The following is a 16,115-nucleotide window of genomic DNA, read 5'->3' as shown; positions in this document are numbered from 1 at the left end:
TTTCTGTCCTTTATTGAGCCCATCTTTACATGAAATGTTCCCTTGGTATCTCTCATTTTCTTAAAGAGATCTCTAGCCTTTCCCATTCTATTGTTTTCCTCTTTTTCTTTGCATTGATCACTGAGGAAAGCTTATCTTACCTCTCCTTGCTATTCTTTGGAACTCTGCATTCAGATGTTTATATCTTTCCTTTTCTCCTTTGCTTTTCGCTTCTCTTCTTTTCACAGCTATTTGTAAGGCCTCCGCAAACAGCCATTTTGCTTTTTTGCATTTCTTTTCCATGGGGATGGTCTTGATCCCTGTCTCCTGTACAATGTCACGAACCTCATTCCATAGTTCATCAGGCACTCTATCTATCACATCTAGGCCCTTAAATCTATTTCTCACATCCACTGTATAATCATAAGGGATTTGATTTAGGTCATACCTGAATGGTCTAGTGGTTTTCCCTACTTTCTTCAATTTAAGTCTGAATTTGGCAATAAGGAGTTCATGGTCTGAGCCACAGTCAGCTCCTGGTCTTGTTTTTGCTGACTGTATAGAGCTTCTCCATCTTTTTCTGCAAAGAATATAATCAATCTGATTTTGGTGTTGACCATCTGGTGATGTCCATGTGTAGAGTCTTCTCTTGTGTTGTTGGAAGAGGGTGTTTGTTAATGACCAGTGCATTTTCTTGGCAAAACTCTATTAGCCTTTGCCCTGCTTCATTCCATATTCCAAGGCCAAATAGTATGATTACTGGAAACTATATAAGATTTCTTTGCATTTATATTTTTTCCTTAGGTTATATCCTCTTAGGAAAATACAATTGGATTGTTGTGTTTGTAAATCATGTGATAAATTAGTTTCTCTTTTGTGGGTAAGCTGTCAACCAGATGCATAAGTTCATTTGTTTTGCCCCAGCCACAAATTCAGATAGTATGTTCATTAGCAAACTCTCTTTTTAGGCAAAATTTTAAGAATTGTCTCATTTTTAAAAAGAATCATGTAAAAATCTTATGTAGTTTCAAAGCCAAATTCCAAGATGTATTAATGGAACTTTCTATCTGTCTCTGCCCCCTTCATCATGTTTTTTTTTTTTTTTCCCCTCAACCTATCAGTAGCCATTTTTCTTCCCTTTTTATTTTCCATTTTGAAGAAATGAAAGGAGATACATTTATTGTTCACATCCCCTCCTTTTTAAATAAAAAGGTAGCATTCTCTGCACAGTATTCAACACCTTGCTCTCTTGTCTTAACAGGATGTTCTGGAGACTTCTCCATAGCAGTATTACATAGAAGTTGCTTCATTTCTTTTTAGAAATGTTTAATATTTTATATTATAATATGAATAGCATTAACCATCATTGACTTACTCAGTCCTCACTACTGATGGACTGTGCTTCCAAACCTTCATAGGAACACTTTTAATATTTCACAGCCACAAACTCAAGATACTTTGTGGCAAAAAAAATGTAACAGCTGTCTAAGGAATCCATTTCTTGTGTATAAAATGAGAATTTTACCATACAATGTACTAATAAAGAAGACTGTGATCTGTGAATATATAAATAATTTCTGGTTCTGATGAGTATAACAGGAATTACTGGTGGGGCCATTCCATGTTTGAGGATGGCAAGACATTTCAGGTCAAGAAATGCCCAGATATATTTCTAAATTCATCTTGGCTTTCTGAATTTGGGGACCCTGCCACTTTTCCAAAGGAACCTTGTGTCAGACTATCTCATCCTCATGATTCAGGCTTAGCTTCTGAAATCTTTACTCTCCATCCAGCAACAGGAGGATGCCATATTATTTTTTTTCTGTCTTTCCAAATACATTGATCTGCATACACTTTCATCCACAGTCTAGGTCTAACTTAGAAAAGATCAGGTAAAGGACTGAGTATGATTTAATGAGACTTACTGGTGTGAAGCTTAAGCACTTGTTTCATTTGACTATGAAAAATGAAAGATAATTAAAATTTTTTTCCTGTTAAAGTACAGCATCCTTGCACCAGCCTTTCACAGAATGAATGCATATATAGATATAGACATAGATATATACACTCTGTGTCTTGAGTCAGACGTTTGTCATCTTATCACTGAATCTTTCAGGAGAAACAGCGCAGGTGATCGTGAGAAGGCCCTGCAGGTCATGCTCCAGGTTCTGCAGAGCTGTGACCACCCGGCCCCTGACATGTTCTGCCTCTGTGGGAGGATCTACAAGGACGTCTTCTTAGATTCAGACTGCGAAGATGATGCCAGCAGAGACAGCGCCATTGAATGGTAAACCAGCCGCCTTCGTCAGTAACGCATGCATCTTTGCAAAGAATAGAATTACACAAGTTCAGGGTCCAGGTCTTTTCCCTACATATGTGTATCTGCCTGTTTGCTGGCAGTAAGAAAGATGCCATACACATGGTCTGGGAATTTCCAGATTCTTTTTTCCAAAAGGAAACCATTAGAAACAGCATTTTCTGCTGGTGACACTCTTCTCACAAGTTCATGCATTTATAGGGGCAAGGAAGCTCAGCACCCTCCTTCCCAGCTCCTCCTTCCAGAACCTTGTTCCACCACCATCATGGCATTATCCTCTCAGTGAGCTGTTCATTTCTTATTCATTTATTCATTCAACAAATGTTTTCTGAGGGTTTACTGCATGTCAGGAACTCTTCTACATGATAGGGATAAACAGCAGATCTGAAGCCACACCTTAATGGACCTTGCATTGCTGGTAAGGAAAGTCAGACAAACAAATACAGTAAAATAGAATATCAGCTGGTGGTGAGGGCTTTGGGGAAAAGTTAATCAGGGACAAGGGAAGGGAGGGTTGGGAGTTGTCAGCAGTTTTATATAGGATGCTCAGTGAAAGTGAATAAAGTGTAGGTGGCGAGGGAATGAGCCTTGCAGATAACTGTGTTCCAAAAGTGGGGTGGGGGACAGCAAGAACAAGAGCTGAGGGGGTCTCCTCAGCAAAGACCCTGAGGAGGAAGCATGCCGAGTATGTACAAGGATGATGAGGCAGGAGCGAGGAGGAGAGTGGCAGGAAATGCAAAAGAAGACTGTTTTACTCAGAGTGAGATGATGCAGTGCTGGAATGTTCTGAGCAGAGGGGTGACAAAATCTGAGCTGCATTTTAACCAGAAGACTCTCATGGTTATGCAAAGAATACATGTTAGGGGGTGTGTCAGCTATCATTTACTGCATAACAAGCATCTCCAAAACCTAGTGGCTTAACACAAGGGTTTATGATTTCTCATGGTTCTGTGGATTGCCCAGGCAGTTCCTCTGTCGATTCTAGTCCTGAAGTGCTGAACTCATCCCTAAGGTTGTAGTCATCTGGAGAGTCAGCAGGGTTGAAAGGTCCAGGATACTCACATGTAACAGCTGGTGCCAGCTGTTGGTGGGAGCCTCCATTCTCTAGCAGTGGTTTTAGTACTGCAAGACCAACTCCCTTACATGGTGGACAGCATTCTAACAGAGTGAATGTGGAAACCAGAAAGCTTCTCAAGGCTCAGGAACTCTCACAAGGTCAGTTCTGCCACATGTTCTTGATCAAAGCCAACCACATGGTCAGCCCAGATTCAAAGAGGTGGAGACACAGATTCCACCTGTGAGAGGGAAACATGACAAAGGCATGTGCTTAGTGGTTTGGCAGGGGTTGTGGTTATTAAGTAACCTACCACGTGGATGAGGGCTGACACAGAACAGTTAGAACCTCAGAGAAGAGCTGATGGTAGCTTGAACCAGGGTAGTAATGATGAAAACAATGAGATGTCAGAACCTGGGTGTATTTGAGATAAGAGCGCACAGCCTACATCATCCATTTCCATCGCAAGAGCTCTTGGTACCGCTGTTTGGTCTCATTTCATTCTGACTGCTCCCTTTCCCCCTCCTCTTTGCTTTCCTTCTATACAGATTGGACTCTGTCCTCTCCCCTCTTCTCTCCATCTACGCTGTTCCCTGGTAATCCCAGTCACTCCCACACCTTGGACTGTAGTCAGTCTCCAGCCCAGCCCCTATCCTAAGCTTTGGCCCCACATTGCCCGACTCTTTGCTTACCTATTCTTTCAAGCTGGTGCTGGTATTCAAGACTCAACATATCTAAGACTGAGTTATTCCCTCCTCTCCATAAGGGATGGCTTATCTCCCCATACAGTCATTTCCCAATTCCAGCCCTTCTGTGAGTCTTCGCTTCCTCCCTAACCATCCTTTCCCATCAATACCGCCCTCAGTTGGTGCCATTTTTTTTTTTTAACTTTCTTGCCAGGAATGTTCTTACAGTATCTCAGGTAGGTTCTCTGCTTGGTGTCTGTAAAGTGAATCCTTCATAGATTAATAGCTTACTTTTCCTGAAGCTCAAAGACCCGAAATACCTCTCCACTCCCTACTAAATACAACTTCAAACTCATAGATCACCGTTCTGGGTGCTCTGCAGACTTTCTCCAGCTTGCCCCTAGCCCTGTTTCTCACTACTTGATATATGTCCACATAAACTGGAGTTCCTTAGGAGCTCCCCAAACTCCCATCTCTGCTCCTGCCATTTTCTGTCTGGGGATTCCCTTTCTAAATCGCTGCTGTTACAATTCTGTCCATCTTCATGCCACATCTCAAGCCTCTCTGTCTCCTGTGAGTCCCTCTAGATGGATTTGTGTGGTTTTAGGTTATTTGCCACACTCATGAAAATTAGTATTTTCACTAATTGTGTGTAGATCTTACCTCTTTCATAGTATAGGTTCTTAGAGGGTGGGGATCTTCTTTTAGTTTTAGTTAATCCCCAGTAGCACCCAGTGCACTGCATGGTCAAGAGGAATCATTCGGGGTGTTGAAGGGAAGGGAAACAGAGGAAAATAATTGGCAGGGGCAAAATAAGAAGCTGTGGTCCCACCACCGTGGCCAGGAATTCAACCCCCAGGTCAGGAAATGATGGCCTGTGGCTCCTTCAAGGAAGTCATCAGAGCCCTCTCCATGCAGTTCGGAAGGTAGTGCTGTGGGTACAGGAGCATGTGAAGCTTGATTTTCTGGTCAAGGCATGCTGGCTCTGGTGAGGCCATGGGGATCGTCTCTCTCTCAGAGATGTGGAACGTGAGGCCCAGGGAGGCAGGGGGCCAGTCCAAGGTCATGGGGCTGGACAGACACAAGCCTGGGACTGCAGTCTTGACTCCAAATTAGAGACTTGTATGTCCCCAAGCTGGGCCTGTTTGATTTGTGGATAAGAAACATAGAGAAATCACCCCCTCTGCCCTCTTCCCAGATAGCTTTCTATAATAAAAGAAAATGGAAAAAAAAGTCACATATAGTAGGATATGGAATTTAAAATCCCCAAAACATACCAGGAGTAGGAGGGAGAGAAGGTTCAATTTTATTGGAATTTTGTTGACTGGGGTTGGAAGAACTTTCTTGATGTCCTCGGCTCCACTTGAGGGTACTTGTATCATGCCACAAAGTTCACAGAATCAGATTTTAACTGATTTCATGACATGATCAGATTTAACCGATAGGTTCTCCCTTTCACAATGAATGTTTTGTTGGTGTTGAATCCTCCTGTTGTCACATGAGTGATAAAATCACTCCTGGTTTACAAAAAGACATTTTTGTGTCATTACTTCATTGGTCAGATTCTTTTTTCCCTGATGTTGTTATTCATACTTGATCATGGAAGAGAAATACATTTTTTTATGTGTAGACAAAGGATAAATAAGAAAATTTTAAATGGCATGGTGAACCTTTCAGTGTAAAAATGGCTCTCACAGTTTAGGGTCTTGTTCTTTATCCTAATGTAAACCATCACTGCCCCTTCTCTCACTTTATGCCACTGCTCTTTGGGATCCAACATTTTGGCAGAACTGCTTCTTACATGAAAAAATAATTACATTTTGTGATACAAACAAACAGACGGCCTACAGAGAAAGGGCCTATACCTGTTGAGATTTCCGTGAAATAAAAAATGCTCAGTGTGCAAATGGAGTATAACTTTAAAAATGGTACGTTGACATTGTGGCTCACTTTAAGGGGTAGAATTATAATAGATTTTAAATTTCTTTTGTACACTTTAATGTACTTTCTTATTTTATACAATGACCACAGCTTTTCTCTAAAAGCTATAAATCTGATGAGGAAAGATTTTAAAACTCCCTAGGCAATGGCACTCCACTCCAGTACTCTTGCCTGGAAAGTCCCATGGATGGAGGAGCCTGGTAGGCTGCAGTCCGTGGGGTCACAAAGAGTCAGACACGACTGAGCAACTTCAGTGTCACTTTTCACTTTCACGCGTTGGAGAAGTTAATAGCAACCCACTCCAGTGTTCTTGCCTGGAGAATCCCAGGGACGGGGGAGCCCGGTGAGCTGCCGTCTATGGGTTCGCACAGAGTCGGACACGACTGAAGCGACTTAGCAGCAGCAGCAGCAGCAGCAGTGCTATTGTGTTGCTATTATGACATTTTTAAGAAGCTATCTAATTGGTGCAGGTAGCTATCTGTAAAGATGGGCAGGGAGGGGCAAAGAGTTGGAAAACAAATTAGAACAGTAAAACTTTTCATGAGAAGGTTGATATGTGCTATTATTTACACTTTTTTTCTTCTATTATAATAAGCTGATATAAAGGGAGTTTTGGTGCTTCTATAATTACAGGTATCGCAAAGGGTTTGCGCTCCAGCCATCTCTCTATTCAGGAATCAACCTTGCGGTATTGCTGATAGTTGCTGGACAACAATTTGAAACTTCCATGGAACTGAGGAAAATAGGTAAAGCTGTTCATGACCACACATGTTGATATGCTTTGACAACACAAGTCCAGCATTCAAAATTATGCTCAAATAACCAGCATTAGGGGACTTCCCTGGTGGCTTAGTGGTAAAGAATCTGCCTGCCAATGGAGGAGGTGTGAGTTTGACCTCTGGGTTGGGAAGATCCCCTGGAGAAGGAAATGACAACCCACTCCAATATTCTTGCCTTGGAAATTCCATGGACAGAGGAACCTGGCAGGCTACAGTCCATGGAGTCGCAAGAATCGAACAGAAGTTATCGACTAAACAACAACAAAAACAACCAGCATTTTATCGCAAAGGGAACAGTTACTCTCTGATAGCACACGTGAGGCTGCAGCCCAAATACAATGCCCAGTTTCTCCTCTATCTAAAGGCTTACATGATATGATAGAAACTAGGAAGATTCGTCTTAACTTTCTCTAAAATTCAAATTATTCAGGTGTCCGGCTGAACAGTTTGTTGGGAAGAAAAGGGAGCTTGGAGAAAATGAACAGCTACTGGGATGTAGGTCAGTTCTTCAGTGTCAGCATGTTGGCCAGTGATGTGGGGAAGGCTGTCCAGGCAGCAGAGAGGTTGTTCAGACTGAAACCTCCCGTCTGGTGAGTCACGCCTATGCATTTTTATCACCCATGTCAATATCCAGTCTTGTTCTGAAAAGTTAACCCAGGAGGAAAAGGTGTGAATGCAAAAAACAATAACAACTGCTGTGTTTTTCCTTCTGACTTCTTCATTAAAGCGAAGTTAAGGCAGAAAGGCTCACTTGGTTTTATGTGAAGGGAGGGAAAAACAGACAGACCCCCCGCATAGAATATATCCTTACATGCTATGTCTCCAAGACAAAATCTCAGTCCCGTTAGTTTTTTCAGATCATGTAGGTTCTCAAGAGCAGAACATTCTTGGGTACCAGTCCATATTGTGCATTTGTGAGAAAGCAGATAGTAAAGCTCAAAGTACACCAAGTAAATTATTTTCATCACAAATGAAAGCGAACTAAAACACCCTTCATAGACATGGTCAGGAAAATGGAGGCCCAGCAGTGCCTCTAGTTAGTTCACTATGCAGCCATTAAAATGTGCAAGAAAGAATACTTGGAGACATGGAAATGTGTTCATGGTTTATCACTGAATAAGAAAAACCAGATGCAGCATGTACTTTTTTCTATCAGTGACATTATCAGAATCACCTGTGTTGATTAAAACAGATTGCCAGGCCTAACCCTTAGGATTTCTGGTTCAGAGGGTAGGGTAGGGCCGAGAATTTGCATTTAGAAATTACAAGCTAAAAAAAAAAAGAAATTACAAGCTGACGCTGCTGGCCTGGGGGCCACACTTTGAGAACTACTGTTGTATATGGACTCATTTTCATTAAAAACCTCTGTTTCATGTGACTTGGAGGAGGGTCTGGGAGAGTTGGGCAATAGTTGATTTCCCAATAGACACTGCTAGAAACGTGGTTCTGCCATTGATTGCTATAGTCTCATAAAATCAATAGAGCTCAGCAGATATTTGTACAATGAATAAATGATGAGTCATGAATTTTCCCAAAAATATTGATAGTGGTTGTCTCAGGGAGGTAGCTGATGAAGAAGTTTTGAATCTGCTTTTTAAATCTGTCCTCTGATTTGTCTAAAATGCATTTGGATCACTTACATAATTAAAACATTTTTATTTCTAATGGTCCATGTTTGTCTGTCCTCTTCTGTGTCTCCTCTCAGTGGGCCAGTCTGGACTCTAGGGGATAGGAATTTCAGTGGCCATACCTAGGGTTGACTGTGTTTCCTCCTCATCTAGAGGACTTAAATTTGATCCTGAAACCCTATGAACTTGCAAGTTTTCTGAGGCTGAGAGAACACAGAGGTAGGCTGAGCTTGCAGCTCTCCTGGAGTGGCCGCTATTTGAAGCACTCTAATGTTACGGTGTATTGCTGCATCTGTGGCAGACAGAGCTGACTCTCTGGAGATGAGCTCTGAGGCTTGAATACATTCCCATTACATCAGAACCTGGACTGACTTACAGTGTTCATACCTATTGTATGTTCAAGACCACCCTGAGGTTCATGATTTGCTCAAAGAATTCATAGAATTCAGAAAAGCTGTTATACCTGTGGCAGTGGTTTATTGCAGGGATACGGATTAGAATCAGCAAAGACAAGAGGCACTTAGGGCAGAGCTCAGGGGAGACCAGGAACAGGCTTCCAGTTGCCCTCTTCCAGTGGAGTTGTATGTAGTTGTTGTTACTTTAGTTGCTAAGTCGCCTCTGACTCTTTGCTACCCCAGGGACTGTAGCCCACCAGGCTCCTCTGTCCATGGGATTTCCCAGGCAAGAATACTGGAGTGGGTTGTCATTTCCTTCTCCAGGGGATCTTCCTGACTCAGGAGTTGAACCCACATCTCCTGCATTGGCAGGTAGATTCTTCACTGCTGAGCCACCAGGAAAGCCCAGTGGAGTCATGTGGACAGTGCTTAACTCTCCCAGCAGTGATGTATGACAACGTGTACAAAGTATTGTCGACCAGGGAAGCTCACTGAGCCTTGTTGTCCAGGGTTTTATTAATTGTTTTAAAAAATAATTTTATTTATTTTAATATTACTTTATTTTGAATATTAATTATTTGAAATTAACTTTATTTGAATATTAATTTCATTTTTTAAATGTATTGAATGCTACTCCATTTTCCAGTCACTGTTTATTACATGCTATTTATTTTTATTTTTTAATATAAATTTGTTTATTTTAATTGGAGGCTAATTACTTTACAAATATTATATTGGGTTTGCCATACATTGACATGAATCTGCCACAGGTGTACATTTATTTTTGATAGTGCTGGATCTTCATTGCTGTGCGAATTCTTCCCTAGTTGCGGTGAGTGAGGGCTACTCTCTAGTTGCAGTGCACCGGGTTCTGTTGTGGAACTCAGGCTCTAGGCTCACGGGCTTCAGTAGTTGTGGTTCCTGGGCTCTAGCACACAGGCTCAGTAGCTGTGAAGCATGGCCTTAGTTGCTCCTTGGCATGTGGGCTTCCCACACCAGGAATCAAACCTGTGTCTCAGTTTTGATCCTGTGTAAAGAATCTGCAGGGGCAAACATGCAAATTCTTTACTACTGAGCCACCAGGGAAGTCCCAGGGTTTTTACTGAGGATCAGTTATGTAGGCATGAAGCATGCAGGTAGCTGACCTGAGTCCCCAGCCTCTCCAGAGATCACACTGATACAACATGGCCTAAGGCCTCCACCGTGAATCATAATGTTAGTGTAGACTAGCTGACCTGGCACAAGGCCTAAGGTGGACAAAGACTCTTATCAGGCAGGACATCCCAAGGGCTTAGAACTGATGCTTCAGAAGTCAATCAAAGGCCAGACCTTTCTCTGGAATATGTAGTTGGAAACCCAGGCCTGCCAAATTAATCCTTTACAACACCGTACCTTCCCAGGATAGCTCCAGACTTTATCCTCAAAGGGCAAAATAATGCTCTGATACTATCAGTGTAACCACCTCACCTCAACCCCATTCCCTACCAGAGAGGAGACCACCGCTGCCTGGCACCTATGTTTAAAAAGTTCAGTTTGCCTAAAGATAGTAAAGATGTGGTGAGACTGAAGACCTCATAAATTAAAGATCCACCAGGTCAGATTTGATTTTTTTTTTTTTTTTAGAGAGACCTTGAATTTAATATTAGTGATGGCCAGAGGTCAAAGAGGAAATAGGGTAGGAAGGAAACTGGCCTGGCTATAGAAGAGAAACATGAGGGATCCTTTCAGATGGAAATTTCTTCTGTCTTGACTGTGTCGATGTCAATATCCTGATTGTGATACTGTTCTAGAATTTTGCATGATGTTACGATTGGTATAAACCAGGCCAAGGATACATGGGATCTCTCTGTATTGTTTCTTACAACTATATATAAATCTATAATTGTCTTGTTCGAAAAGAAAAAGACACTGAGTTTGAAATTTTGTCATTTTGCAGTTCCTTTGAACTTCAAACCACTTGCTCTTGTTAATTAAGATAGCAACTGTTTGCCAGTCTTTGTGCTTTGAACAAGATGTACCAAAATTGAGTTCTAGCCCAATGTTAGTAAAAAGACATGTTCTATGATTTTGTTGGACAAGCTTATTTTGCTCCATTTGGGTTTCTTGTAATTAAGTATGTGGCTGCCAAATGATTAAGAAGTACCCGCTATGCAATATGAATTTAAGAAATAAAGCTTTGGTGAAACTTCTTTTAAAGGGAGGAGGATTGAATACTGTTTCCTTGGAAATCTAATTTATTGGTATTTGTGGTCTTTCCAGGTACCTGCGGTCATTAGTTCAGAACTTGTTGTTAATTCAGCGTTTCAAGAAACCCCTTATTGAACATTCACCCAGGCAAGAACGGCTGAACTTCTGGCTAGATATAATTTTTGAGGCAACAAATGAAGTTACTAATGGACTCAGATTTCCAGTAAGAAACGCTAAATCTTGAAGATAAAATAAAAAAGAAAGTGGGATTGGTACTGTCAAATTATTGAATACTCTGAAAGGAAGAAAACTTTAGAATAATTGAAAATGTTAAGAGATTCATCAATCTTATGCAAAGTCAGCCAGTGAGAGATCAACTCACTAGAAAAGGTTGGCTATATCCTTTAAAATAGTGGTTCTCAACTAGGAGTGATTTTTGTCCCCAGAGGGCATTTGGCAATGTCTAGAGACAGTTTGGTTGTCATGGCTGTGGGGAAGGTTTTGCGACTGGCAGCTAGTGGGGTGGAGGCCAAGGATGCCACTAAACCTCCCACAAAGATGACACAGCTTCCTGCCCCCAACACACAATTACCCAGCCCCAAATGTCCATAGTGTTGCAGGGGAGAAACTCAATTCCACAACAGTGCAGCACTAATAGTACAATTTTGAAGTTTTACTGCTCCTCTCCTCCTCTCCCTCAGCACAATAAAATGTAACTCATGGACTCTCACTTCATCCTGCGTCCTCTTGCATTTTTTGCAGACTTGGGTACCTACCTGTGGATCCTCCAGTTTACTTCCTCATTTCTCTCAGAAACTGTAGCCTTCCTTGTTCTTCTCTGTTACCTCCTTGGGCAAGCTGTTCTTGGCCATAATAAACAATGTTATCTAATAAACAAGTGTCCCCCACCCCACCATTATTCTTCCTTATTTTCTATATGTTCCCTTATTACATATCCACCAGTAGGTGCTCAGAGAGGGTCTGTGGAGTCCGTCCAGAGCTCCCCACTTGCTCACTGGGCAGGGTGAGCTCTGTGACATGTTCCCGTGCATCACAAGAATCTGTTCTCTTCTTTTAGGTGCTGGTGATAGAACCAACCAAAGTCTACCAGCCTTCTTATGTCTCCATAAACAGCGAAGCTGAGGAGAGGACCGTTTCTCTGTGGCATGTCTCACCCACGGAAATGGTAAGAGAACAATCATAAACAGCTCTCTGTTTATTCTGTATCATCTAGTTAAAAATTCAGTTTTCATGTAGGAGAGTTAACTATATTGTAGTACTTGAAAGAACAGGCACCTGTGCTTAACTTCTGAGTGACAGAAGTATATCAGAGAGTGTAATCACAGTTGGAAAAAGGAAGCAAGATATATATAAATGTGTGTGTGTGTGTAAGTATTTGTATTATATGGTACCCATATGTGTATATGTGTGTATATATATGAATGAATGCAAGCTTGTTGATAAAGAAGTTAAAACACGAGGACGTGGATAAGGAATAAAGTAAAAATCCCTTCAGATCCCCCAAACCTGTTCTGTATTCCAGCCAGTGATGATTTGATGGATGTCCATGTATGCTTTTCTCTAAGCTCAGTTATATATGTATACTGTGTGTACATATATCCGTTATATACATAATATACATATAGACAGCATGAGAAGCATTTTCATTAAAGTGAGATCACATGGTGAGATTTGTTACTTTGCAGCTTACCCTTTTTAAGTGATGCGTACACCATGGAAAGTTTTCATATGGCACACAGTGATCCACCTGATCTTTTAAAATGTAAAATCCCCTATATTCCCATGTCACAGTGGTGCATTTCTGAGTATTCATGAGCCATAGTTTATTTTACCACTTTGCTGCTAATGCACACTTAGGTTTCAATTTTGCATTCTAGCCTACTGTAAATACACTGGTGCACATCCTGGCAGTTACATCCTACCATGCACATGTAGATTTTTCAGGAGCAAAGAGTCCAAGAATTGGACCTGCTGGATTCAAGACTACATATGTTTAAAATTCAATAGCTACTGTCCAACTTGTACCATTCCAGTTCATACTCAACACCAGCAATGCAGGAGAGAAAACATTTTCATTGCCCCTTAAAGATATAACACAAATGCTGGGCCAGGCCTCATGTTTTGTTTCATGAGGTATATTTTCATCTCTATGTGTCCAAAGTACTTCATTACAGTTTTTCTTTAATTAAATATTTTGTAGTAATAAGTAGCAGCTTTGATAAGCTCATTAGATAGATCTGTTTTCTGTCTTTGTTTCCATAGAGTAGGGGGAGAGTTCTGCCTTCAAGTTGACAAAGAAGGATTTTTACCCCGCTGGAAATAAGAGTGTGAGCAATTATGTCTTAATAGTTTAATAAAAGCTGCATCTTCAAAAATAGAACATCAGAAAATAAGAGTTTCAAAATCATACTACAAACTCTATCAGAAATAGTCGTGATACAACAACTTTCCATTGTTCAGTGGGTATAAAGTTTTAGTTATGCTAGATAAATAAGTCACAGAGAGCTGCCATACAACACAGTGGCTATAATTAACAGTATGGGGTTGCACACTTCCAAATTTGTAAATATCATGTTGTGTGGTCTTACCACACACACACACATAAATAAAAACACCCCCAAAGCCCTACTCATGTTCCCTCCTCTCCAGGTTCAACTGCCAGGAAGCCCCCTCTCCTCGATGTTGGGATTCTTGTACTAGATACCAACCTTACTGATATTCTTTGTGTCATTGATGCCACTGTGATACAGGAGAATTTTAAAAATTCTGATCTGTAATCTCACTATTCCATTGATAGAGGTAGCAAAACACCTCGTATTTTTAAATTAATATTTTATTGGAATATAGTTGATTTACAATGTTGTGTTAGTTGCAGGTGTACAGCACAGTGAATCTGTTGTACATACAGATATGTCCACGCTTTTTTAGATTCTTTTCCCATATAGGCCATCACAGAGTATTGAGTAGAGTTCCACGTGCTATTCTGCTGCTGCTGCTGCTGCTGCTAAGTGGCTTCAGTCGTGTCCGACTCTGTGCGACCCCATAGACGGCAGCCCAACAGGCTCCCCCATCCTTGGGATTCTCCGGGCAAGAACACTGGAGTGGGTCACATGCTGTTCAGTAGGGCCTTATTAGTTATCTGTTTTATATATAGTAGTGTATATGTGTCAATCCAGTCTTCCAATTTATCTCTCCTTCCCCCTTACCCCTCAATAACCATAAGTTTATTTTCTACATATGTAACTCTATTTCCGTTTGGCAGATAAGTTCATTTATAGCCTGTTTTTATAGTCCACATATGAGTGATATATATTTGTCTTTCTCTGTCTGACTTACTTCACTCAGTATTACAATCTCCAGGTCCATATTGCTGCAAATGGCATTATTGCATTCTTTTTAATGGCTGCGTCGTATTCCATTGTATATGTGTACTGCATCTTCTTTGTCCATTCCTCTGTTGATGAACATTTAGGTGGCTTCCATGTCCTAGATATGATAAACAGTGCTGCAGTGAACATTGAGGTGCATGTGTCTTTTTTTTAATTAAAAAAAATTTATTTATTTTGGCTGTACTGGGTCTTCATTGCTGCACATGGGCTTTCTCTAGTTGCAGCAAGCAGGGGCTACTCTGTAGTTGTGGTCTGCAGGCTTCTCATTGCAGTGGCTTCTCTTGTGGAACACGGGCTCTAGGGCATGTGGGCTTCCACAGTGGTGGCTTGTAGGCTCTGGAGCATAGGCTCAGTAGTTGTGGTGTGGCCCAGTTACCCCGGGGCATGCAGAATCCTCCTGTTTCATGGATCGAGTCCATGTCCCCTACATTGGCAGGCAGATGCTTAACCACTGGACCACCTGGGGAGTCTGCATGTATCTTTTTAAATTGTGTTCTCCAGATATATGCCCAGGAGTGGGACTGCTGGATCATATGGTAGCTTTAGTTTTAGTTTTTTTAGGAACCTCCATACTGTTCTCTGTAGTGGCTGTACCAAGTTACATTCCCACCAACTCTGTAGCAAGGGCAAGGTTCCCTTTCCTCCACACCCTCTCCAGCATTTGTTGTTTGTAAACTTTTTGATGATGGCCATTCTAACAGGGTGTGGACACCTCATTATTTTGACAAGTATTAATAGTTACAAAAAAAGCTGATCCTATTAAAGTGAGTCTTCATACTTAAGTGACTTAGCAGCAGCAGCAGCAGCATACTTTTAGAGCAAAAAGGTTTTATTCTCGTGGAATTCTATAATGGTTGCAGGTCTTTCATGGAACTTTCCATCAGTACATATAACATCCCACTAGTTGTAAATGTTTTGCTTTGTTTGTACATAGTCTGTAATAAGAAATGGAAAGAACTATATAAGCAGCAAATGCTAGTTTTCCTTGACTGATGAAATGTTTTGCACAGCACTTGGTAGTTGTCAGAGCAAATGTCTGAGAGAAATATAAATTGCCTTTTTTCTTTGAGAGGAAGCTTTGCTTTTGCTTTCATTTACATTTTTGAAATTCTGCAGATTGTAAAAGCGAGCAGATTAGCCCAGAGTGAAATGAAACTTCTCTACATGGATTTGCAGTTTTTCCCAGTGGGCTATGGGTGGTGGGATGCGATCGCACAGAGGCACACGTTCACCTGCAAACAGCACCACTGTACCGTGAGATGAAGCTCTGGTTCATTGGCCAAGGATTCAGAAACTTAGGCTGGTGAATGTTTAACCACCAGCTCTCCAGGGGATGTGGGAGCAGAGGGCGATTTGTCATGTTTACTGAGCTCTGTGGTACAAATACTCCCATCCTGGCCAGTTTCCAGCAACCATGGTCAAGTCACCACACACAGGGTTAGGAGGAGATGTGCAGGATTAGCCTCCCAAGCTGGCGTGAGCTGTTCCCAGCACAGCAATGCAGGGGGGCTGCACAGAGCAAGAACGAATGCAGTGTTTCTCCTTCGACTCCTCTTGGGCCCTGACAGATGCATCGTGGCCCCATCACTGTCCATATGGGTAGGGCTGCTGGTTTTGGAAAGCTCTTTGGGGGTGCCATTTATACTTATATTAGTGACTGGAACATCTTACACAAAAAGTCAATGCTTTTAAAAACAGCAACAAAGCCTATGCTTTTAACATAAAAAGCTCCCCTCCCC

At 41.5% G+C, this 16,115-nt stretch overlaps 1 protein-coding gene across 1 annotated transcript in view; it reads left to right on the top strand.

The window, feature by feature from the left end:
• The window catches only part of MAP3K15 (mitogen-activated protein kinase kinase kinase 15), a 145,590-nt gene that overhangs the window by 88,298 nt on the left and 41,177 nt on the right, over positions 1-16,115 (top strand). Inside the window, exons 7-11 of the mRNA XM_027533164.1 lie at positions 2,096-2,266; positions 6,611-6,723; positions 7,187-7,346; positions 11,039-11,189; positions 12,045-12,152. Coding sequence (XP_027388965.1) covers positions 2,096-2,266; positions 6,611-6,723; positions 7,187-7,346; positions 11,039-11,189; positions 12,045-12,152 — 703 coding nt within the window. The remainder of the gene's footprint in view (positions 1-2,095; positions 2,267-6,610; positions 6,724-7,186; positions 7,347-11,038; positions 11,190-12,044; positions 12,153-16,115) is intronic.

This window comes from Bos indicus x Bos taurus, chromosome X (assembly GCF_003369695.1).
Source record: "Bos indicus x Bos taurus breed Angus x Brahman F1 hybrid chromosome X, Bos_hybrid_MaternalHap_v2.0, whole genome shotgun sequence".
Taxonomy (NCBI): Eukaryota; Metazoa; Chordata; class Mammalia; order Artiodactyla; family Bovidae; genus Bos; species Bos indicus x Bos taurus.
This window is presented reverse-complemented; position numbering and strand designations above follow the sequence as displayed.